Source organism: Thunnus maccoyii, chromosome 17 (genome assembly GCF_910596095.1).
Source record: "Thunnus maccoyii chromosome 17, fThuMac1.1, whole genome shotgun sequence".
In the NCBI taxonomy this organism is placed as follows: Eukaryota; Metazoa; Chordata; class Actinopteri; order Scombriformes; family Scombridae; genus Thunnus; species Thunnus maccoyii.
In genome coordinates, this window is record NC_056549.1 from 100,001 (window position 1) to 120,749 (window position 20,749).

The window sequence follows — 20,749 nt, forward strand, 5'->3', positions numbered from 1 at the left end:
CTGCAGCTGATCCAGACGCTGCTGCTCGAGTCCTCACTAAGACTAGAAAGTGGATCACATCAGTCCAGTTCTCAGATCTTTATACTTCCTGTCTGTCAGAGAACTGATTATAAAATACTGCTGTTGGTTTATGAGGCACTGATGGTTTTAATATGTCACTGATCTGCTGCTTCGTTATGAAGCATCCAGACTCTCAGGTGGTCTGGATCAGGTCTGGATCAGGTCTGGATCAGGTCTGGATCAGCTCTGCTTTCTGTCTTCAGAGTCAAAACTAAACCTGGAGAAGCAGCGTTCAGGTTTTATGCTCCACATATCTGAACAAACTCTCAGTTCTTTAAATCAAATTTGAGGGTTAATATCTTTCACTACACTGCAACTTTTATTCTCTTGTCCAGTTTAACACTTTTTAAACTGTATTTAAATGACTTTACACTGGCTTGTGTTGCTTTTATAGTCTGTCTTGATGCCTCTTATGTTTTATGTAAAGCACTTTGAATTGTGCTGTACAAATAACTTTGTTTTGCCTTTTAACCTGATTTTGTTGGTTTTCCTGGTGAATATGTGCAAAGTGTGTTTATGACAAAGTGGTTCCATTGATAACTGGTGGATCTTTAACTTTTTAAATCATTAAATCTCATTTCAGTTCCTTTTTATTTTTAAATCCTGTCACATTGTTTTCATTCAAATTAACCTGTTGTCACATCATCATCAATAATCAATTAGAACTGATGAACTTGTGTTCAAACAGAATGTAAAACTGAGACATGAGATGAAAAAGTTCAACAGAAACATGAACTGAATGTTTGATGAACGTAGACGAGAGCGAACACGCGTCCGTACAGCGGTCCACTGAAAACACCTTCAGAAGATGAAATAATACTCCGTGTTCTCAAACATTTTATTGTTTTTCATTAAAAAGTGAACACAAAGACGACATTAACAGACATTAATGTTGTTGACCTCTGACCCTGAAACAGAAGGTTTAAAATAAACATCAAACTTCAAAATGTCCAGAAAATCCAAAATACTGGGTCATTGACAAAAAACGTCAGAGGACAATCTGAGGCATGGGGTCAGGAAAAAGGTCCGAAGGTCAAAGGTCATTGGGTGACGATGATAAGATTAGAGGTCATCAGGTGCAGTAGATGTAAAGGTCAAAGGTCATCAGGTGCTGTAGAAGCGTCCGGCATCGACTCGTCTTCTTTTGCGACTCTGCTGCTGCTCAAAGAACTGGCGGATATCATCTGGAGTCACAACCTATCAGAGAACAGACAGCAGTCACATGATGAGTTTCCTGTGCACAAAACCTCGAAACTCAAACATCAAACTGATCGTCACCTGTCCGTCAGCAGGTCAGACAAACAGAAGATTATCTAGTCACATTTAAAATAAAAACATTCTTCACGCCTCCACCGACAGCCCGTCTGGCGAAGCACCTGACCCTCCCGGCGTTGGCAGGTGTGGGAATACGAGCTCCTGCCTGAGAGCCGCTAGTGCCTGTACGTCAAACTGCAGTGGGGTCCTGAACAGGGAACCCTCTGGTGACTCAGAGGTCTCTGACGCAGCCAGGACGCTCCTCAGTGGCGAGGCGCCAGGTGTGGATGAAATTCGCCCTGAGATGCTGAAGACTCTGGACGTTGTTGGGCTGTCATGGCTGACACACCGTGTTTATAATGGGGACCAGAGGATGTAATTTGGTTATCACACTGTGTCAGCTCTTCTTTATAAAAGCCGTGGTGTTGAGGGGTGGTCTGCTTAATGCACGTTTTACAAAATTTCGCTCGCCACACTTTAAGAAATTATAACTTTTATTTTATAACTCAAATTTGTTCCAAACTGTTTTCTTAATTGTTAATACATCCAAGAGAAAATGAAAATTCCTTTTATGGCAATGAAAACTCTATATAACGTGGTCAAAAACTGTTTTTAACCACCGCCTTCTAACCAAACATTTAGGGTGTTTGACCCATATATCCACCTGTTACACTACACACCTCTCAGTGGTGACATGCCCACAGGAAATAAAAGGAATCCCAAACAAAACAAAAACAATACCATAAACACTCTTAGCAATAACATAGATCATCATAAGCAGAATTAACAATTATTTCAATTGTAAAATCAACTCAACCATATTTAACCATTTACATTTAACAGCTGCCACACACTGCTCAGCCTTTCTGGGAGAGCTTGTACCAGATGCTGGAGAGGAGACTCTTGGCTGATTGTTGTTGAACCTCAGATTCTGGGGAAACATGGATTGAGTCCTGGTCCTGGAACAGTGGTCCAGCTCTTTACCCTGGAGGGAACTTTTAACCCATCCAGTCTACATGTACATCTTGGACTTGGAGAAGGCTAATGACAGAGTCTCCTGGGGTAGCTTGAGGGGGCGCTGTGGGAGAATGGGGTACCAGGCTGTTGTTACAAGTCATCCAGTCTACATATAACTGTCCTCATTCTCTACAGGAAGACAAATATCCTCAGAGGCTGTTATTAACTGTTTGTGATCTTCATGGACAGGATCTCCAAGTGCAGCTGGGGGGGGGTGGGGGGGGCTTCATCGTATCGGGATCTCTAGTAGGCACCAGATGGTTTGCAGCCCAGTGTGAACCAGTCAATAATTCTTCAGTAATGAAGCAGTTGTACCAAAATAAATTTAAAATGATTAAAATAAATACCTCCTTATGACAGAGGTAATGCGACGCAGCAGTGCAACCATGTGGGTTTTTTTCACTGCACATTAAAATAAATCATATCAATGTGTATCCATCATTCTGTAGTTATAATGATCTAGTTAATTAATTGAGTGCCAGTTAATACAGCCTACCAAATCCTGCATAACCAACTACATCATCACCTGACAGAACTTAATATGCAAGCAGCGACGGAGGCGGAGTTCTGTAGAAGGTAGAAAACCCGCTCGTCTCGCCTGCTGTCATGAGATCACAGACACGGAAGGAAGAATGTTTCCTCCATATGATGTCTGGCCTTAAACACACAATATGTCATTTCTGCCACTCTGGGGTCTCTCAGTCAAAACAATAACAAAAGATGGAGTTTGATGACGTTGTGAAGCAGTGAGGGATCATGGGAGTTGTCTTCATTGTTAAACAACCACCACTGCCGTCATTGCAGTCAGCTTCTCCTGGTTCAGTGTTCATCATTCAGGAGGTTTTTACCCACAGTGGTCTGTTTGTTCTGGAGAGGAGGCTCCAGAACAAACAGACCCAGTGATTCAAACCAGTAAAAACACATTAAACATTTATTTCTCTGACGCTGTTTGGTGGACACAGGATGTCTGGAGGGGCTGCGGACTGAGCTGCTGCTAACGTTTGCTCAGCTTGTTTCTCTGATATCTTATGACTAAAATCCTTCATCCAGATAAAAGATACAGTTAAAAATGACAAAGATGTAGAAAGCGTATCATAAAAATGTGGTTTAAAACAGGATAAAAAGTCAATTTATGACAGTTTCTGGCAGATAACCACGACACTGACAGCAGACAGACATTTCTCCGTTCTCTATTTCTCTGTTTAGCATCTTCGGGTTAGGCTAACCCATTGTTGCTAACTTTGGAGCTAACCTCCTACACTTTTCCAGCAGTTGGGAAACAACAGATGCGACTTTTCTTGGTCTTGACAAGCTGCAGCATTTATTAGCTGTTACACTATAGTCTGTACTGCACATTTACTGACAACTTCCTGTTAACCTTCTCCTCTGCTCCGCTCGCTTTCACCATCACTTTTCTGACGCTCACTCTCTCGCTTAACCACTCGCTTACGCTCTGCCCTGTTCCTTAAAAGGAGTTACGCTACCTGCAGTTTCCCAGGCAACCACACAGACGGTGACTCACGTTTCGAAACAGCGCTGTTCAGAAGCTCCCAAACGCTATTGATTTCCAAATGAATGGATATTTTAAAAAAAATATTTTTTGACCTGGCAGAGGTCTCATTGGCCTGGCGGGGGACTCGTTGGCCTGGCGGGGTTCTCATTGGCCTGGCGGGAGACTCGTTGGCCTGGCGGGGGTCTCGTTGGCCTGGCGGGGGACTAGTTGGCCTGGCGGGGGACTCGTTGGCCTGGCGGGGTTCTCATTGGCCTGGCGGGGGACTCGTTGGCCTGGCGGGGGTCTCGTTGGCCTGGGGGGGGTCTCGTTGGCCTGGCAGGGTTCTCTTTGGCCTGGGGGGGGTCTCGTTGGCCTGGCGGGGGACTCGTTGGCCTGGCGGGGGACTCGTTGGCCTGGCGGGGGACTTGTTGGCCTGGCGGGGTTCTCTTTGGCCTGGCGGGGGACTCGTTGGCCTGGCGGGGGACTCGTTGGCCTGGCGGGGCTCTTGTTGGCCTGGTGGGGTTCTCTTTGGCCTGGTGGGGCTCTTGTTGGCCTGGCGGGGGACTCGTTGGCCTGGCGGGGGTCTCGTTGGCCTGGCGGGGGTCTCGTTGGCCTGGCGGGGGACTCGTTGGCCTGGCGGGGCTCTTGTTGGCCTGGCGGGGGACTCGTTGGCCTGGCGGGGGTCTCGTTGGCCTGGCGGGGGACTCGTTGGCCTGGCGGGGGACTTGTTGGCCTGGCGGGGTTCTCTTTGGCCTGGCGGGGGACTCGTTGGCCTGGCGGGGGACTCGTTGGCCTGGCGGGGCTCTTGTTGGCCTGGTGGGGTTCTCTTTGGCCTGGTGGGGCTCTTGTTGGCCTGGCGGGGGACTCGTTGGCCTGGCGGGGGTCTCGTTGGCCTGGTGGGGTTCTCTTTGGCCTGGCGGGGCTCTTGTTGGCCTGGCAGGGGACTCGTTGGCCTGGCGGGGGACTCGTTGGCCTGGCGGGGGTCTCGTTGGCCTGGTGGGGTTCTCTTTGGCCTGGCGGGGCTCTTGTTGGCCTGGCGGGGGACTCGTTGGCCTGGCGGGGGACTCGTTGGCCTGGTGGGGTTCTCGTTGGCCTGGCGGGGCTCTTGTTGGCCTGGCGGGGGGACTCGTTGGCCTGGCGGGGGTCTCGTTGGCCTGGCGGGGTTCTCTTTGGCCTGGCGGGGGACTCGTTGGCCTGGCGTGTGACTCGTTGGCCTGGCGGGGTTCTCTTTGGCCTGGCGGGGTTCTCTTTGGCCTGGCGGGGGACTCGTTGGCCTGGCGTGGGACTAGTTGGCTGGAGGGGTTCTCGTTGGCCTGGCGGGGTTCTCTTTGGCCTGGCGGGGTTCTCTTTGGCCTGGCGGGGGACTCGTTGGCCTGGCGGGGTTCTCGTTGGCCTGGTGGGGACTCGTTGGCCTGGTGGACCACCAGGTCTGTACTATTATAGGGGAAACACTGCAGCTGCACAACTACATGAACATAGAAACCATGAAGCCTTCACCAAGGAGCTCAGAGTAGAGCCACTGCGTCTCCATGTCGCCTGATGAGGATCCTCCTGGACACCAGACGTGTTGCGGACGCTAACCCTGATCCTGGCCAGACTCTGATCATATCTTCTCTGTGCAGTAATTATGTCAAAGCCATCAGAAGATCAATGGTCAGCTGCAGTGTGAAACTCACCTTTCCTTCTGCTGCGAATCTCTGCAGAAAGTCCTTCAGCTCAGTTTTCATATCGTTGTATCCTGAGAGAAAGAAACTGACGTCACCAACAGACGGACTTTATCCAAAAAAACAATGTTTAATGCACCTCATGTTCAATGTGTTGTACTTGTAGTTTCATGTGTTGTAGTTTCATGTGTTGTACATATAGTTTCATGTGTTGTACATATAGTTTCATGTGTTGTAGTTTCATGTGTTGTAGTTTCATGTGTTGTACATATAGTTTCATGTGTTGTAGTTTCATGTGTTGTACTTGTATTTTCATGTGTTGTACTTGTAGTTTCATGTGTTGTAGTTTCATGTGTTGTAGTTTCATGTGTTGTACATATAGTTTCATGTGTTGTACATATAGTTTCATGTGTTGTAGTTTCATGTGTTGTAGTTTCATGTGTTGTACATATAGTTTCATGTGTTGTAGTTTCATGTGTTGTACTTGTATTTTCATGTGTTGTACTTGTAGTTTCATGTGTTGTAGTTTCATGTGTTGTACTTGTAGTTTCATGCATGGTACTTGTAGTTTCATGTGTTGTACTTGTGGTTTCATGTGTTGTACTTGTAATTTCATGTGTGGTACTTGTAGTTTCATGTGTTGTACTTGTAGTTTCATGCGTGGTACTTGTAGTTTCATGTGTTGTACTTGTAATTTCATGTGTGGTACTTGTAGTTTCATGTGTTGTACTTATAGTTTCATGCGTGGTACTTGTAGTTTCATGTGTTGTACTTGTAGTTTCATGTGTTGTACTTGTAATTTCATGTGTGGTACTTGTAGTTTCATGTGTTGTACTTGTAATTTCATGTGTGGTACTTGTAGTTTCATGTGTTGTACTTGTAATTTCATGTGTGGTACTTGTAGTTTCATGTGTTGTACTTATAGTTTCATGCGTGGTACTTGTAGTTTCATGTGTTGTACTTGTAATTTCATGCGTGGTACTTGTAGTTTCATGTGTTGTACTTGTAGTTTCATGCATTGTACTTGTAGTTTCATGTGTGGTACTGGTAGTTTCATGTGTGGTACTGGTGGTTTCATGTGTGGTACTGGTAGTTTCATGTGTGGTACTTGTAGTTTCATGTGTGGTACTTGTGGTTTCATGTGTGGTACTGGTGGTTTCATGTGTGGTACTTGTAGTTTCATGTGTGGTACTGGTGGTTTCATGTGTGGTACTAGTAGTTTCATGCGTTGTACTTGTAGTTTCATGTGTGGTACTGTTAGTTTCATGTGTGGTACTGGTGGTTTCATGCGTGGTACTTGTGGTTTCATGCGTGGTACTGGTAGTTTCATGTGTGGTACTGGTAGTTTCATGTGTGGTACTGATAGTTTCATGTGTGGTACTGATAGTTTCATGTGTGGTACTGGCGGTTTCATGCGTGGTACTTGTGGTTTCATGCATTGTACTTGTAATTTCATGCGTGGTACTTGTAGTTTCATGTGTTGTACTTGTAGTTTCATGTGTGGTACTTGTGGTTTCATGCGTTGTACTTGTAGTTTCATGTGTGGTACTTGTGGTTTCATGTGTGTTACTTGTGGTTTCATGCATTGTACTTGTGGTTTCATGCGTTGTACTTGTTTCAATTGTACTTGTAGTTTCACATTTGGTACTTGTAGTTTCATGTGTTGTACTTGTAGTTTCATGTGCTGTACTTGTAGTTTCATGTGTTGTAGTTTCATGCGTGGTACTTGTAGTTTCATGTGTTGTGCTTGTAGTTTCATGCGTGGTACTTGTAGTTTCATGTGTTGTACTTGTAATTTCATGCATGGTACTTGTAGTTTCATGCATTGTACTTGTAGTTTCATGTGTTGTACTTGTGGTTTCATGTGTGGTACTTGTGGTTTCATGCGTTGTACTTGTAGTTTCAATTGTACTTGTAGTTTCACATTTGGTACTTGTAGTTTCATGTGTTGTACTTGTAGTTTCATGTGTTGTACTTATAGTTTCATGCGTGGTACTTGTAGTTTCATGTGTTGTACTTATAGTTTCATGCGTGGTACTTGTAGTTTCATGTGTTGTACTTATAGTTTCATGCGTGGTACTTGTAGTTTCATGTGTTGTACTTGTAATTTCATGTGTGGTACTTGTAGTTTCATGTGTTGTACTTGTAATTTCATGTGTGGTACTTGTAGTTTCATGTGTTGTACTTAGTTTCATGCGTGGTACTTGTAGTTTCATGTGTGGTACTTGTGGTTTCATGTGTGGTACTTGTGGTTTCATGCGTTGTACTTGTGGTTTCATGCGTTGTACTTGTTTCAATTGTACTTGTAGTTTCACATTTGGTACTTGTAGTTTCATGTGTTGTACTTGTAGTTTCATGTGCTGTACTTGTAGTTTCATGTGTTGTAGTTTCATGCGTGGTACTTGTAGTTTCATGTGTTGTGCTTGTAGTTTCATGCGTGGTACTTGTAGTTTCATGCATTGTACTTGTAGTTTCATGTGTTGTACTTGTGGTTTCATGTGTGGTACTTGTGGTTTCATGCGTTGTACTTGTAGTTTCAATTGTACTTGTAGTTTCACATTTGGTACCTGTAGTTTCATGTGTTGTACTTGTAGTTTCATGTGTTGTACTTATAGTTTCATGCGTGGTACTTGTAGTTTCATGTGTTGTACTTATAGTTTCATGCGTGGTACTTGTAGTTTCATGTGTTGTACTTGTAGTTTCATGTGTTGTACTTGTAGTTTCATGCATTATACTTGTAGTTTCATGCATTATACTTGTAGTTTCATGTGTTGTACTTGTAGTTTCATGTGTTGTACTTGTAGTTTCATGCTTGGTACTTGTAGTTTCATGCGTGGTACTTGTAGTTTCAATTGTACTTGTAGTCTCACATTTGGTACTTGTAGTTTCATGTGTTGTACTTGTAGTTTCATGTGTTGTACTTGTAGTTTCATGCGTGGTACTTGTAGTTTCATGTGTTGTACTTATAGTTTCATGCGTGGTACTTGTAGTTTCATGTGTTGTACTTATAGTTTCATGCGTGGTACTTGTAGTTTCATGTGTTGTACTTGTAGTTTCATGTGTTGTACTTGTAGTTTCATGCGTTATACTTGTAGTTTCGTGCATGGTACTTGTAGTTTCATGTGTTGTACTTGTAGTTTCATGCTTGGTACTTGTAATTTCATGCGTAGTACTTGTAGTTTCATGTGTGGTACTTGTAATTTCATGCGTGGTACTTGTAGTTTCATGTGTGGTACTTGTAGTTTCATGCGTGGTACTTGTAATTTCATGCGTGGTACTTGTAGTTTCATGTGTGGTACTTGTAGTTTCATGCGTGGTACTTGTAGTTTCATGTGTTGTACTTGTAATTTCATGCGTGGTACTTGTAGTTCCATGTGTTGTACTTGTAGTTTCATGCGTGGTACTTGTAATTTCATGTGTTGTACTTGTAATTTCATGCGTGGTACTTGTAGTTTCATGTGTTGTACTTGTAATTTCATGTGTGGTACTTGTAGTTTCATGTGTTGTACTTGTAATTTCATGTGTGGTACTTGTAGTTTCATGTGTTGTACTTATAGTTTCATGCGTGGTACTTGTAGTTTCATGTGTTGTACTTGTAATTTCATGCGTGGTACTTGTAGTTTCATGTGTTGTACTTGTAGTTTCATGCGTTGTAGTTTCATGCGTGGTACTTGTAGTTTCATGCGTTGTACTTGTAGTTTCATGTGTGGTACTGGTAGTTTCATGTGTACTGGTGGTTTCATGTGTGGTACTGGTAGTTTCATGTGTGGTACTTGTGGTTTCATGTGTGGTACTGGTAGTTTCATGTGTGGTACTGGTGGTTTCATGTGTGGTACTAGTAGTTTCATGCGTTGTACTTGTAGTTTCATGTGTGGTACTGGTAGTTTCATGTGTGGTACTGGTGGTTTCATGCGTGGTACTTGTGGTTTCATGTGTGGTACTGGTAGTTTCATGTGTGGTACTGGTAGTTTCATGCGTGGTACTTGTAGTTTCATGCGTGGTACTTGTGGTTTCATGTGTGGTACTTGTAGTTTCGGTTACCGTGGATGATCTCCAGCTGCTGCACTCGGTTCAGGTTGTCCAGCGCTGACATCAGAGGGTCGTGACCCGGCTGTCTCTGTTCGCTGTTCTTGCCTTTGTTCTCATAGGCGAGGACGGTGTCCAACTCGTCCAACAGAAAGGACAAACCAGCTTCAGACAGACTCTCCTGACAACACAAACACTCCTTAGTAACACTGCTTCGTTAGTGACAGAAGCTACTTTGTTAGTGACAGAGATTGATTAATGACAGAAGCTACTTCGTTAGAGACAGAAGCTGATTTGTTAATGACTGGGCTCTGAGGACCATGCAGCTTTTTTTTTTAGAGAAGGCTTCATTACGCCGGAATCCCACCGGCTACGTCTGCGTCGTGTTCCGGCTCCAATGCAGTTTTGTTCCGTCCTCCACACGGCGTCCTACCCTACCGGGAACATTTCAGACACAGAGTGTTTTGACTGCGGTCAAGCCATCTGCCTTTTAAGTTCAGTTGCACTGCTACTACAGTAATTACAGCAGCCTAATCAAAACCGAATGACCACCCTCAGGCTACCGTATTTACTGCAGTAGCAGCGCAACCAAACTGCCCAATTTTGTTAATTCAGATTTCTTGATTTGGTCATTTTCCTTGATTTTTGTGATTCTAAATCAAGGATTTAGAATCTGTAAGAAGCTGACTGTAAGAAGCTGTAAATGCTTTATCTGGTATGAAAATGTGTTGTAAATATTAAGCCTAGTGGGAGGGGCTACTGGTTTAAAGGGGCTGCTTTGGCCCTGGTGCAGTCAGGCAGCATCTATTGATCCCAGATTGCATATTGGAGTGTAAGATATTTGAGTTATTGGGGAACTCCCTTTTGTAATATTTTGTACTCTTGTATATAGTTTATAGAGTTTTTTTTCTGCTTTTTCATCTTTTTGCACTTTTTTGGTAAATATTCGTAGTGTTTGCACCTTGAGAGGACGGCGAAATAAATCAATCATAATATTTTCTGACTACGACCCTGCGACACAGAGCTTCGTTAGTGACAGAAGCTGCTTCGTTAGTGACAGAAGCTGCTGCGTTAGTGACAGAAGCTGCTTCGTTAGTAACAGGGCTTTGATAGGTTTGTGAGGACTGTGCAGATTCATCAGTGCTTTATTCAGAGGGTTTGAGTGGTTCAGAGCGGGTCGAGGTTGTTGAATGAATGAATCAAAGTGTGAGCACGCTCAGACAGAAACATAATTACACACTAAACTCACCAATGACCTCACAGTTAATTATTAGTGCCTCAGAAAACAGAAACCTGATTTGTTACCTGGCAGCTGCTGCAGGAGCAGAGTTTCGAGCGCCACGCTGACGGCCAGAACACGGCTCCTGATTGGACTCTTTTCTGACCAGCCGCCTCGAGCTCCTTCAGTCTGCAGCTCGGCTCCGTCTCCCGACGGCTTCGCTTACAGCTCGGCTCGATGACATCATCAACCTGACAGATTATTGATTATTAATCACATCGATCAGCGTGAAGACTGAAAGGAATCAGTAGAACAACAACAGAAAATAAACTGTGAAAGACTGAATGAATGCAGGATTTAAAATATTTGTTGTGCAGCTGACGGTCGTCACGATGTGAAGATTAGATTCAGCCTGAGGAACTGAGTCTGATTCCTCCGAGAACTGAGTCTGGTTCCTCAGACAACTGAGTATGGTTCCTAAGACAACTGAGTCTGGTTCCTCAGACAACTGAGTATGGTTCCTAAGAGAACTGAGTCTGGTTCCTCAGACAACTGAGTATGGTTCCTAAGAGAACTGAGTCCGGTTCCTCAGACAACTGAGTATGGTTCCTAAGAGAACTGAGTCTGGTTCCTCAGAGAACTGAGTATGGTTCCTAAGAGAACTGAGTCTGGTTCCTAAGAGAACTGAGTCTGATTCCTCAGACAACTGAGTCTGGTTCCTCAGACAACTGAGTCTGATTCCTCAGACAACTGAGTCTGGTTCCTCAGACAACTGAGTCTGGTTCCTCAGAGAACTGAGTCCAGTTCCTAAGAGAACTGAGTCCGGTTCCTCAGACAACTGAGTCCGGTTCCTCAGACAACTGAGTCCGGGTTCCTCAGACAACTGAGTCCGGTTCCTCAGACAACTGAGTCTGATTCCTCAGACAGAGAACTGAGTCTGGTTCCTCAGACAGAGAACTGAGTCTGGTTCCTCAGACAGAGAACTGAGTCTGGTTCCTCAGACAACTGAGTCTGATTCCTCAGACAACTGAGTCTGGTTCCTCAGACAACTGAGTCTGGTTCCTCAGAGAACTGAGTCTGGTTCCTAAGAGAACTGCGTCTGGTTCCTCAGACAACTGAGTCTGATTCCTCAGACAACTGAGTCTGGTTCCTAAGAGAACTGAGTCTGATTCCTCAGACAACTGAGTCTGGTTCCTAAGAGAACTGAGTCTGGTTCTCACCTTCTCAGACTGATTCAGGTTCATGTTCAACTCGTCTGATCCTGCTGTTTCCTCCTTCACCTCTTCTTCGACTGACTCACCTGGAACTGAACAGGAAGTACATCACAGACAGGAAGTACATCACAGACAGGAAGTACACCACAGACAGGAAGTACAAACAGGAAGTTATTTACCTGCCAGGTGAGCGGCGAAGGTCCACAGGAAGGGGTTTTTGTTCATACAAGACTCACAAATCATCTCCTGCAGCTCCACACAGTCTGGAACCACACAGCCCAGGTGCTGTCAGAACAAACACAGGTGAGTTCGGAACATTATATCATTGATGACATCATATATATCATCATATATGTTCTCATGAACTCACCCTTCCATGCAGCCAATCCTCACACACCACACACTGAATCATTTCGTCCTCCACCTGAAACCAAAACCAGCCAATCACTGTGCGATACAGCTTCAGTACAGCAAACAGACTGGAGCAGGTGAGGTGTAGGTGTCTCAGGTGTCGAGTGTCTCACCTGGTCGTCTGGATCTGGGTAGGGCCGGCTGCAGGTACAGTACTCTCCAAAGAAGTTATGGCTGTATTTGTTCAGACTGTTGACCTCCTCTTTGTCCTGCAACACACAGTAAACCCAATAAACATTCACACACCTGAGCAGAACACGCCCCTCTCTAAACATCCTGCAGTGACGTCACTTTAAACTACACCTGTCAGGTGACCCGTCAGGTGATCAGTTATATGTGAGAACAATTAGTCTGAGTATCAGGATATGATGTCAGAACTCACAGGGAAGAGTTTACACTGCAGCTCTGTGAACTTCCTGTTTCCACAGTCACAGCGGAAGTTCCTGCAGAGAAGAAGAGTCAGGATCAATACAATCAATACGATCAATAGGAAAACTTCACAGCATGTTTGTCGTCAGAAATCATAAAAAAAACTGACATTAAATCATTGGACAATCATTAGTGGACAATATATTTCACACAGTGCTGAATGATTTTAGAGCTGGCCAGGTGAGTCATACAGGTGTGAACACCTGATTCTCAATCCTGGATTCATATGAGGAGCAGAAACCGGGCTGAGACAATCTGGATCATCACAACCTTTTTAGAACGGACAGAAAGTCACAAGGAGGCGAGAGCATATATACAAGAGCTTGTTTTACTTTTACTGTTGCAGTCACAGAAGGAAAATGTGGAAAAACAGCTTTTGGCTCTGAAAGTGTGTATTGTGAAAAATAATTCTGTTATTGTGGTCGGTGTGTACAGACCTGCTGATGACATAGCTGATCTTTCAGCTCCATATAAAAACTCAGAGTTGATTATACTGGGTGATTTCAACTTAAACTGGTTGAGTTCTGTGGCAATATTAATCTTTCTCAGGTAATTACTGATCCTACCAGGCCAAACTTAACAGACTCCTCTACGTCATCTCTGATTGACTTTTAACTAATAGAAAAGAAAACATTACGGACTCAGGAGTATCTGAGCTCAGTCTTAGTGATCAATGTCCAATAGCTTTTATTATTGAAAAACTGTCCACGTATGGCGATTAGACAGAATTTCAAACATTCATGACGCTGCTAAAATCCCAGATGCTGAATCAACTCGACTATTTCTTCAAGTCTTTTAAAGCAAAAAATAAATAAATAAATAAAGAATACAGGACAGGTCGAGTCCCTGGTTCTCAGCAGAAACCTCCTCCTTACTTCAAGACAAATAAAGCCTCTCGCCAGGCGTACGGCGACCCCGGCGTATGGCGACCCCGGCCTCTCGCCAGGCGTACGGCGACCCCGGCGTACGCCTGGCGTACGGCGACCCCAGGGTACGGCGACCCCGGGGTACGGCGACCCCGGCCTCTGGCTCGCTTTCAGGCAGCTTAGAAACAAATGCACATGTTTCGCTGCTGCATCTCGTCATCGACGTTTTTCAATTAGAGAAAATCACTTTCTTTTTCCCGCCATGATCTCAACGTGCACACAGCAAATGAACGCTGTACGTGGACTATTGATTACTATCAGCAAATTATATAAACAGCGTTTGTATAGGAATGATTCTGTCCCGAGCTGTTTGATCCATGTAAGTGATTGATCACTGTATTTCTGAGTCTAAATATTGGTTGAATGAAAATCAATGTGATGACAAATTTTGAATTAAAACCCGTCAATTTCAATGTTTTTAATCAACTCTGATCAATTCAGTGAAATATTAGCTAATTGATGGTGCTGAAAGCTGCAGCAGAGCTCAGTGACAGACGTCTATCAACTGATCGATTGATCACGCGGCGCAACACGGCTGATGAAACCACTGACACATGACAACATGGAAGCGTATGACTGATTGTTTGGTAAATAATGAAGTGAAAGGTGCGTCATCACCTTTTGGTGTAGAGCTCGAAAAGGTCATGACCTTCGTGACATTTGTATGAACACGCCAAACACACGCCTGCTGCCTCGCCTCCCTTCGGTGTGCAGGTGTTACAGGCGTACAGAGCCTGCCGCTTCACGTAGCCCTGCAACACACACACGGAAACATCAACACACACACACACATATATATGTACACACGCACACACACATAGTACAGTGTTTCCCCTATAACTGTACCAGCCTGGTGGGACTCTTTAACGCCAAAAATAACACCAAATATCCATTCATTCTGAAACTGATCATTTGAAAATCAATTCTCCACTATATATCTATATCTATATATATATAGATAGATGAAATAGATATATATATATATATACACATGTAGACAAAGTATATAATATACATAATATATAGTATATAAACAGTAACCTGTATATAATATATAGTATATATAAACAGTAACCTGTATATAATATATAGTATATATAAACAGTAACTTGTATATAATATATAGTATATAAACAGTAACCTGTATATAATATATAGTATATAAACAGTAACCTGTATATAATATATAGTGTATATAAACAGTAACCTGTATATAATATATAGTATATAAACAGTAACCTGTATATAATATATAGTATATAAACAGTAACCTGTATATAATATATAGTATATAAACAGTAACCTGTATATAATATATAGTATATATAAACAGTAACCTGTATATAATATGTAGTATATAAACAGTAACCTGTATAATATATAGTATATATAAACAGTAACCTGTATATAATATATAATATATAGTATATATAAACAGTAACCTGTATATAATATGTAGTATATAAACAGTAACCTGTATAATATATAGTATATATAAACAGTAACCTGTATATAATATATAGTATATATAAACAGTAACTTGTATATAATATGTAGTATATAAACAGTAACCTGTATAATATATAGTATATATAAACAGTAACCTGTATATAATATATAATATATAGTATATATAAACAGTAACCTGTATATAATATATTGTATATATAAACAGTAACCTGTATATAATATATTGTATATATATAAACAGTAACCTGTATATAATATATAGTATATATAAACAGTAACCTGTATATAATATATTGTATATATATAAACAGTACCCTGTATATAATATATAGTGTATATAAACAGTAACCTGTATATAATATATAGTATATATACAGTAACCTGTATATAATATATAGTATATAAACAGTACCCTGTATATAATATATAGTGTATATAAACAGTACCCTGTATATAATATATAGTGTATATAAACAGTAACCTGTATATAATATATAGTATATATAAACAGTAACCTGTATATAATATATAGTATATATAAACAGTAACCTGTATATAATATATAGTATATATACAGTAACCTGTATATAATATATAGTATATAAACAGTACCCTGTATATAATATATAGTGTATATAAACAGTAACCTGTATATAATATATAGTATATATACAGTAACCTGTATATAATATATAGTATATAAACAGTACCCTGTATATAATATATAGTATATAAACAGTACCCTGTATATAATATATAGTATATATACAGTAACCTGTATATAATATATAGTATATAAACAGTACCCTGTATATAATATATAGTGTATATAAACAGTAACCTGTATATAATATATAGTATATATACAGTAACCTGTATATAATATATAGTGTATATAAACAGTAACCTGTATATAATATATAGTATATATAAACAGTAACCTGTATATAATATATTGTATATATATAAACAGTAACCTGTATATAATATATAGTATATATAAACAGTAACCTGTATATAATATATTGTATATATATAAACAGTAACCTGTATATAATATATAGTATATATAAACAGTAACCTGTATATAATATATAGTATATAAACAGTACCCTGTATATAATATATAGTGTATATAAACAGTAACCTGTATATAATATATAGTATATAAACAGTACCCTGTATATAATATATAGTGTATATAAACAGTAACCTGTATATAATATATAGTATATATACAGTAACCTGTATATAATATATAGTATATAAACAGTACCCTGTATATAATATATAGTGTATATAAACAGTAACCTGTATATAATATATAGTATATATAAACAGTAACCTGTATATAATATATAGTATATAAACAGTAACCTGTATATAATATATAGTGTATATAAACAGTAACCTGTATATAATATATAGTGTATATAAACAGTAACCTGTATATAATATATAGTATATAAACAGTAACCTGGGGGTATGAGCAGTGATCAGAGTCACTTCCCGCCAACACGGCTGAAGCTTCTTCCTCCAACTCCTCATCTTCCTCCAGGACGTCCACCAGAGACACCGTCTGCTCCGTCTGCTCCTCCGACATCATCACCTGTCACCACCTGGGCAAAAAAACACACAATCAAACACAAACACACACACACACAGACTGATGAAGAGTCTGTCAGCAGCAGCTGCTCTCCTCCTCTTCTGTTTTGCAGATGTTGTGTATATTGTGTGTTTACTGTACACATTCATGTTACTAACTCAGCTGCTTCCTCTGAGTTTTTAGGCTTTCTCATCTGACAGGAAACTCCAGACTGCGAGGGATGATGGCGTGGTCCTGTGGGTGTCCTGCCCTGACACCTTCCCTGGCTATTATTACTTCTTGTTATATGTCTAATATTTTTATTGTTATAGTTATTATTGTCGTTATCATGCTTCTCTGTCTCTCCCTCCTTTCTCTCTCAACCCAACTGGTCGAGGCAGATGGCGTCCACCTAGAGTCCGGTTCTGCTGGAGGTTTTTTCCTCTTAAAGGGGAGTTTTTCTTGCTGCTGCTGATGGAGGAATGTTGGGTCTCTGTAGATTAAAGAGTTCGGTCTAGACCTGCTCTATGTGGAAAGAGACCTGAAATAACTTCTGTTGGGATTTGGCGCTTTATAAATAAAACTGACTTGACAGACAGAGGTGGACAAGATGAACCGGATGAAGTGAAGGTAAAATTTTACTCAAGTTGACAACAACTATGCTTGTTACCAGACACTGTCTAGACAATTACATGTTCACAACATCAGATATTTATACGTGTTGCTTTATGGGTTGTTTGTAGCATTAATGTTGCTAGGCTAGCGAGTGTCTTACAGTCTGTTTATAGTGAGTATGTTAGACGCAACACATAGAAACATGAATACAGTTGATGTGAATTAGTTTCCAGTGAGATATTATTGAGTCTATAGTGACTTTGCTGTTGTAAATTTTCTGTTACTGCTCTAGAAACAGTATTTAGTTTAAAATATAAATCAATTCTAATCCTGCTCTGAATTTACTGGCCCAGTTCCTGAGTAATGAAGAAGAAGCAGTGAGAGTATGAACGGGACCGATAAGTGTAGATAAGACAGAGATACGATCCTAACATACCGTCCCTGCAGCTGGTTGGAGGCTTCACTCTGACACAGTTCAAATCCCTTCACTATAATCCTGACTGATGTTATTCTGTGATTATTGTTGTTATGGTGCGATATCTTCAGCCATAGCGCTTAGCCTACATATGTTTCACTTCTTCATGCTAATGCCTGAGTGTTCTGTGTATTCAAGCACTTTCTTTGATTAAAATGAATGCAATGTTATGTTACATCATTACAAATCAATTGCTATATATTCATTTCATTCAATGCATGATTACATTTTCAATACTTTCTTACTGAACTGTTGAAATGTATTTATCCACGACATAATGATCCTCTTTCTGATGACAAAATTTACTTAAATCGTGAAACAGAATTCAGAAAAATTACAACGAAAAACAAGGAATTTGTGAAAAAAATAAGAGAAATAAGAGCGATTTCATAGGTCCCTGGATACCGTGTAGCTACTATATATGTAGATACTATATTGTATGTATAATCTGTGTATGTTGTGTGTAGATATTGTTTCTATGTTGTGTATATATTGTGAGGATAGTGTGTATTTTGTGTAGATACTGTATTGTGTGTATATTGTGTGTCCGCCTGTGGACAGATGATGATCACACAAATTTAACCAGCTCATCGATTAGTCTGATCGGCGGGCCAACAGTTCGTAAAACGATCAATAAACCGTTTACAGCGTTAGCAACAGCTAGCCAGTTAGCTTCCGTTAGCCACAGGTAGCTTCCAGAATGTACATGAATGTGGATCCGCTGCGTGCTAATGCTAACTGTGTTAGCTGTGTGGTTAAACTCACCGAGTCAAACCGGACCTGTTTCCCGCCGTCTGCTCCGACTGTATACCAGCCAATAAACTGATCAGTAATGATCAATAATCAGCTGCCTCTGATCTTTGTTGTCAATCCGCTAGCTGCTGCTAGCTCTGATGACAACGTCCGGTTTACTTCCGCATTTCGTATTTGGCGCCACTCCGGAGTCAGAGGTCACTTCTGGGTCAGAGGTCACCGAGTTTAAAAATAGAAAAAAAAATCTGAAACACTTTTACTTCAATAATGTTAATGTGGTGAAGACATTAAGATAGAAACGCCTGTAAATCTATCTTTCTTTTTTATCAAGCAGAATGAAAATATACAGAAGAAGAAGAAGAAGAAGAAGAAGACTGGAACGAGCTTTACAGAATGAAGGATGGAATTAGATCAGCAATGGTGGAAATCATGCAATACATTCAGGTAACATAACACACAGAGAGGTATCATTATACCGAAAATCAAGAGGAAAGACATATTTCTTTACAAACCAAACAACAGCAAAAAAAGATATAGAGATAAAGATCTATACGAAAATATTTAACACATTACATGTTGTTATAGTTTTAATTGCTTTTTGTTTTAGAGAGTGTTGAATTGAATAAATGTATTGTTTGAACTCTTTGCCAACGGCTATGAAGTGCGGTTTCTCACCTGTAAATTTACATTTATGGATATGGAAATCTGCCATTATAATAATAGGATTTATCATGTATACATACCAAACAATACATTCTTCCAAAGTTAAATAAAACTTTCATCAATATTTTCAGGAATGAAAACACAAAGAAATTCTTCAGTTGGTCAAAGCCAAAATAAAAGCACATCAGTTTGTGGACAACCATAACAGAATCTACATTCACATCAATGTCTCTCTTAAATCTTTTTAAGTTTTTATCTGGATAGAATTAATGAATGAGTGTAAAATAAATGTCCTTAACTTTATTGGTGATTAAGTGGCGATTAAGTATTGTTTAGGTAGAAGCCATGCAGGCTTTCTTCCACAAACTGGTTCCAGTATGAAATCCCACTTGGTAATGTAGTAATATCTCTTTGGAACAGAGCTCTTATAGATCTTTTGTTACCTCCAAGATAACTGGGAAAACAAAGTTGGCCTGTGGGAGTCTGTTGGAGATAATACGGGCGATTGGCTGAGATTTAAACAGCATACAGACTCCAGAGGGTTATTATATTCTGACAGAAACCCTTCACAAGTAAAGAGAAGACCGTCCTTATTAAATAACTCATCTACCAACACAATATTTTTGTGAAACCAGTATTCCACAAAGAGAGATTTTTGTTTATATCAAATGTCCTTGTTATTCCATATAAAATAATTATGAGATGAAAAATGATGTTTGTAGATGAGAGACCATCAGAAGAAGAACTGGTGATGAAAAGCAGACATTTTTACAGGGATTTTATCAATATTTGACTTACAAACAAGAAAAATTTTTTAGATAATATATGGAGAGATATAATATTCCAAGTGGAAGGAAGGTTTCTGAAAAGTGAACTCAGCCAATTTATCTTAAATGTATTGTTTAATGTATAGAAATCCAAAATATTAAGCTCACCATTTTCACAAGAATTCACAACTGTTTATTTCCACATGAAACTGGTGAAACTGATTAAATTGATTAAACTGATCTACTTTAGTAGTTTGTTATCCAGCTGCAGAGCCAAAGCTGCATGTGTCTGTCTGTCTTAGTAATTAATACTCTGCCTCTTAACGTGAGATCCCTTTACCCCTAAATTCCACCGGGCGCGTGCGGACCGCGTTCCGGCTCCGACGCGGCTGCCAGAGCTGATCGCGGCCACTCTAGTCAATGTATCCGATTCTACCGGGCGCGCCGCGGCGCGTTTCAGAAGCGTCCCAGAGGCGGACACAGAAACAGCATTGAGCATCCGGTCAATTTTCAAAATAAAACAACCCGTGCAGACTCCTGGTCGTATATCAACAATAAACGCAATTAAAACAGACAAATAAAGAAACCATTTTACTACGTAGCCTACTTAACCATAGCAGAAGCACAAAGATCAAGGAAAATGACCAAATCAACGAAAGCTGAGCAAGTTAACAAAATTGGACAGTTTAGTTGCCCTGCTACTGCAGTA

At 40.7% G+C, this 20,749-nt stretch overlaps 1 protein-coding gene across 1 annotated transcript; it reads right to left on the reverse strand.

Moving 5' to 3' along the window:
- Positions 1-880: 880 nt before the first annotated feature.
- Positions 881-18,831, reverse strand: ubr7 (ubiquitin protein ligase E3 component n-recognin 7). The gene is made up of 12 exons (XM_042390540.1): positions 18,623-18,831; positions 16,660-16,801; positions 14,331-14,464; positions 12,740-12,800; positions 12,471-12,566; positions 12,317-12,370; positions 12,126-12,231; positions 11,953-12,038; positions 10,819-10,983; positions 9,529-9,694; positions 5,500-5,561; positions 881-1,257 (listed from the first exon to the last, which is right to left on the reverse strand). Exons 2-12 carry the CDS (start codon positions 16,786-16,788, stop codon positions 1,165-1,167), a joined length of 1,152 nt encoding a protein of 383 aa, XP_042246474.1. The 5' UTR covers positions 16,789-16,801; positions 18,623-18,831; the 3' UTR covers positions 881-1,164.
- Between the last annotated feature and the right edge of the window lie 1,918 nt (positions 18,832-20,749).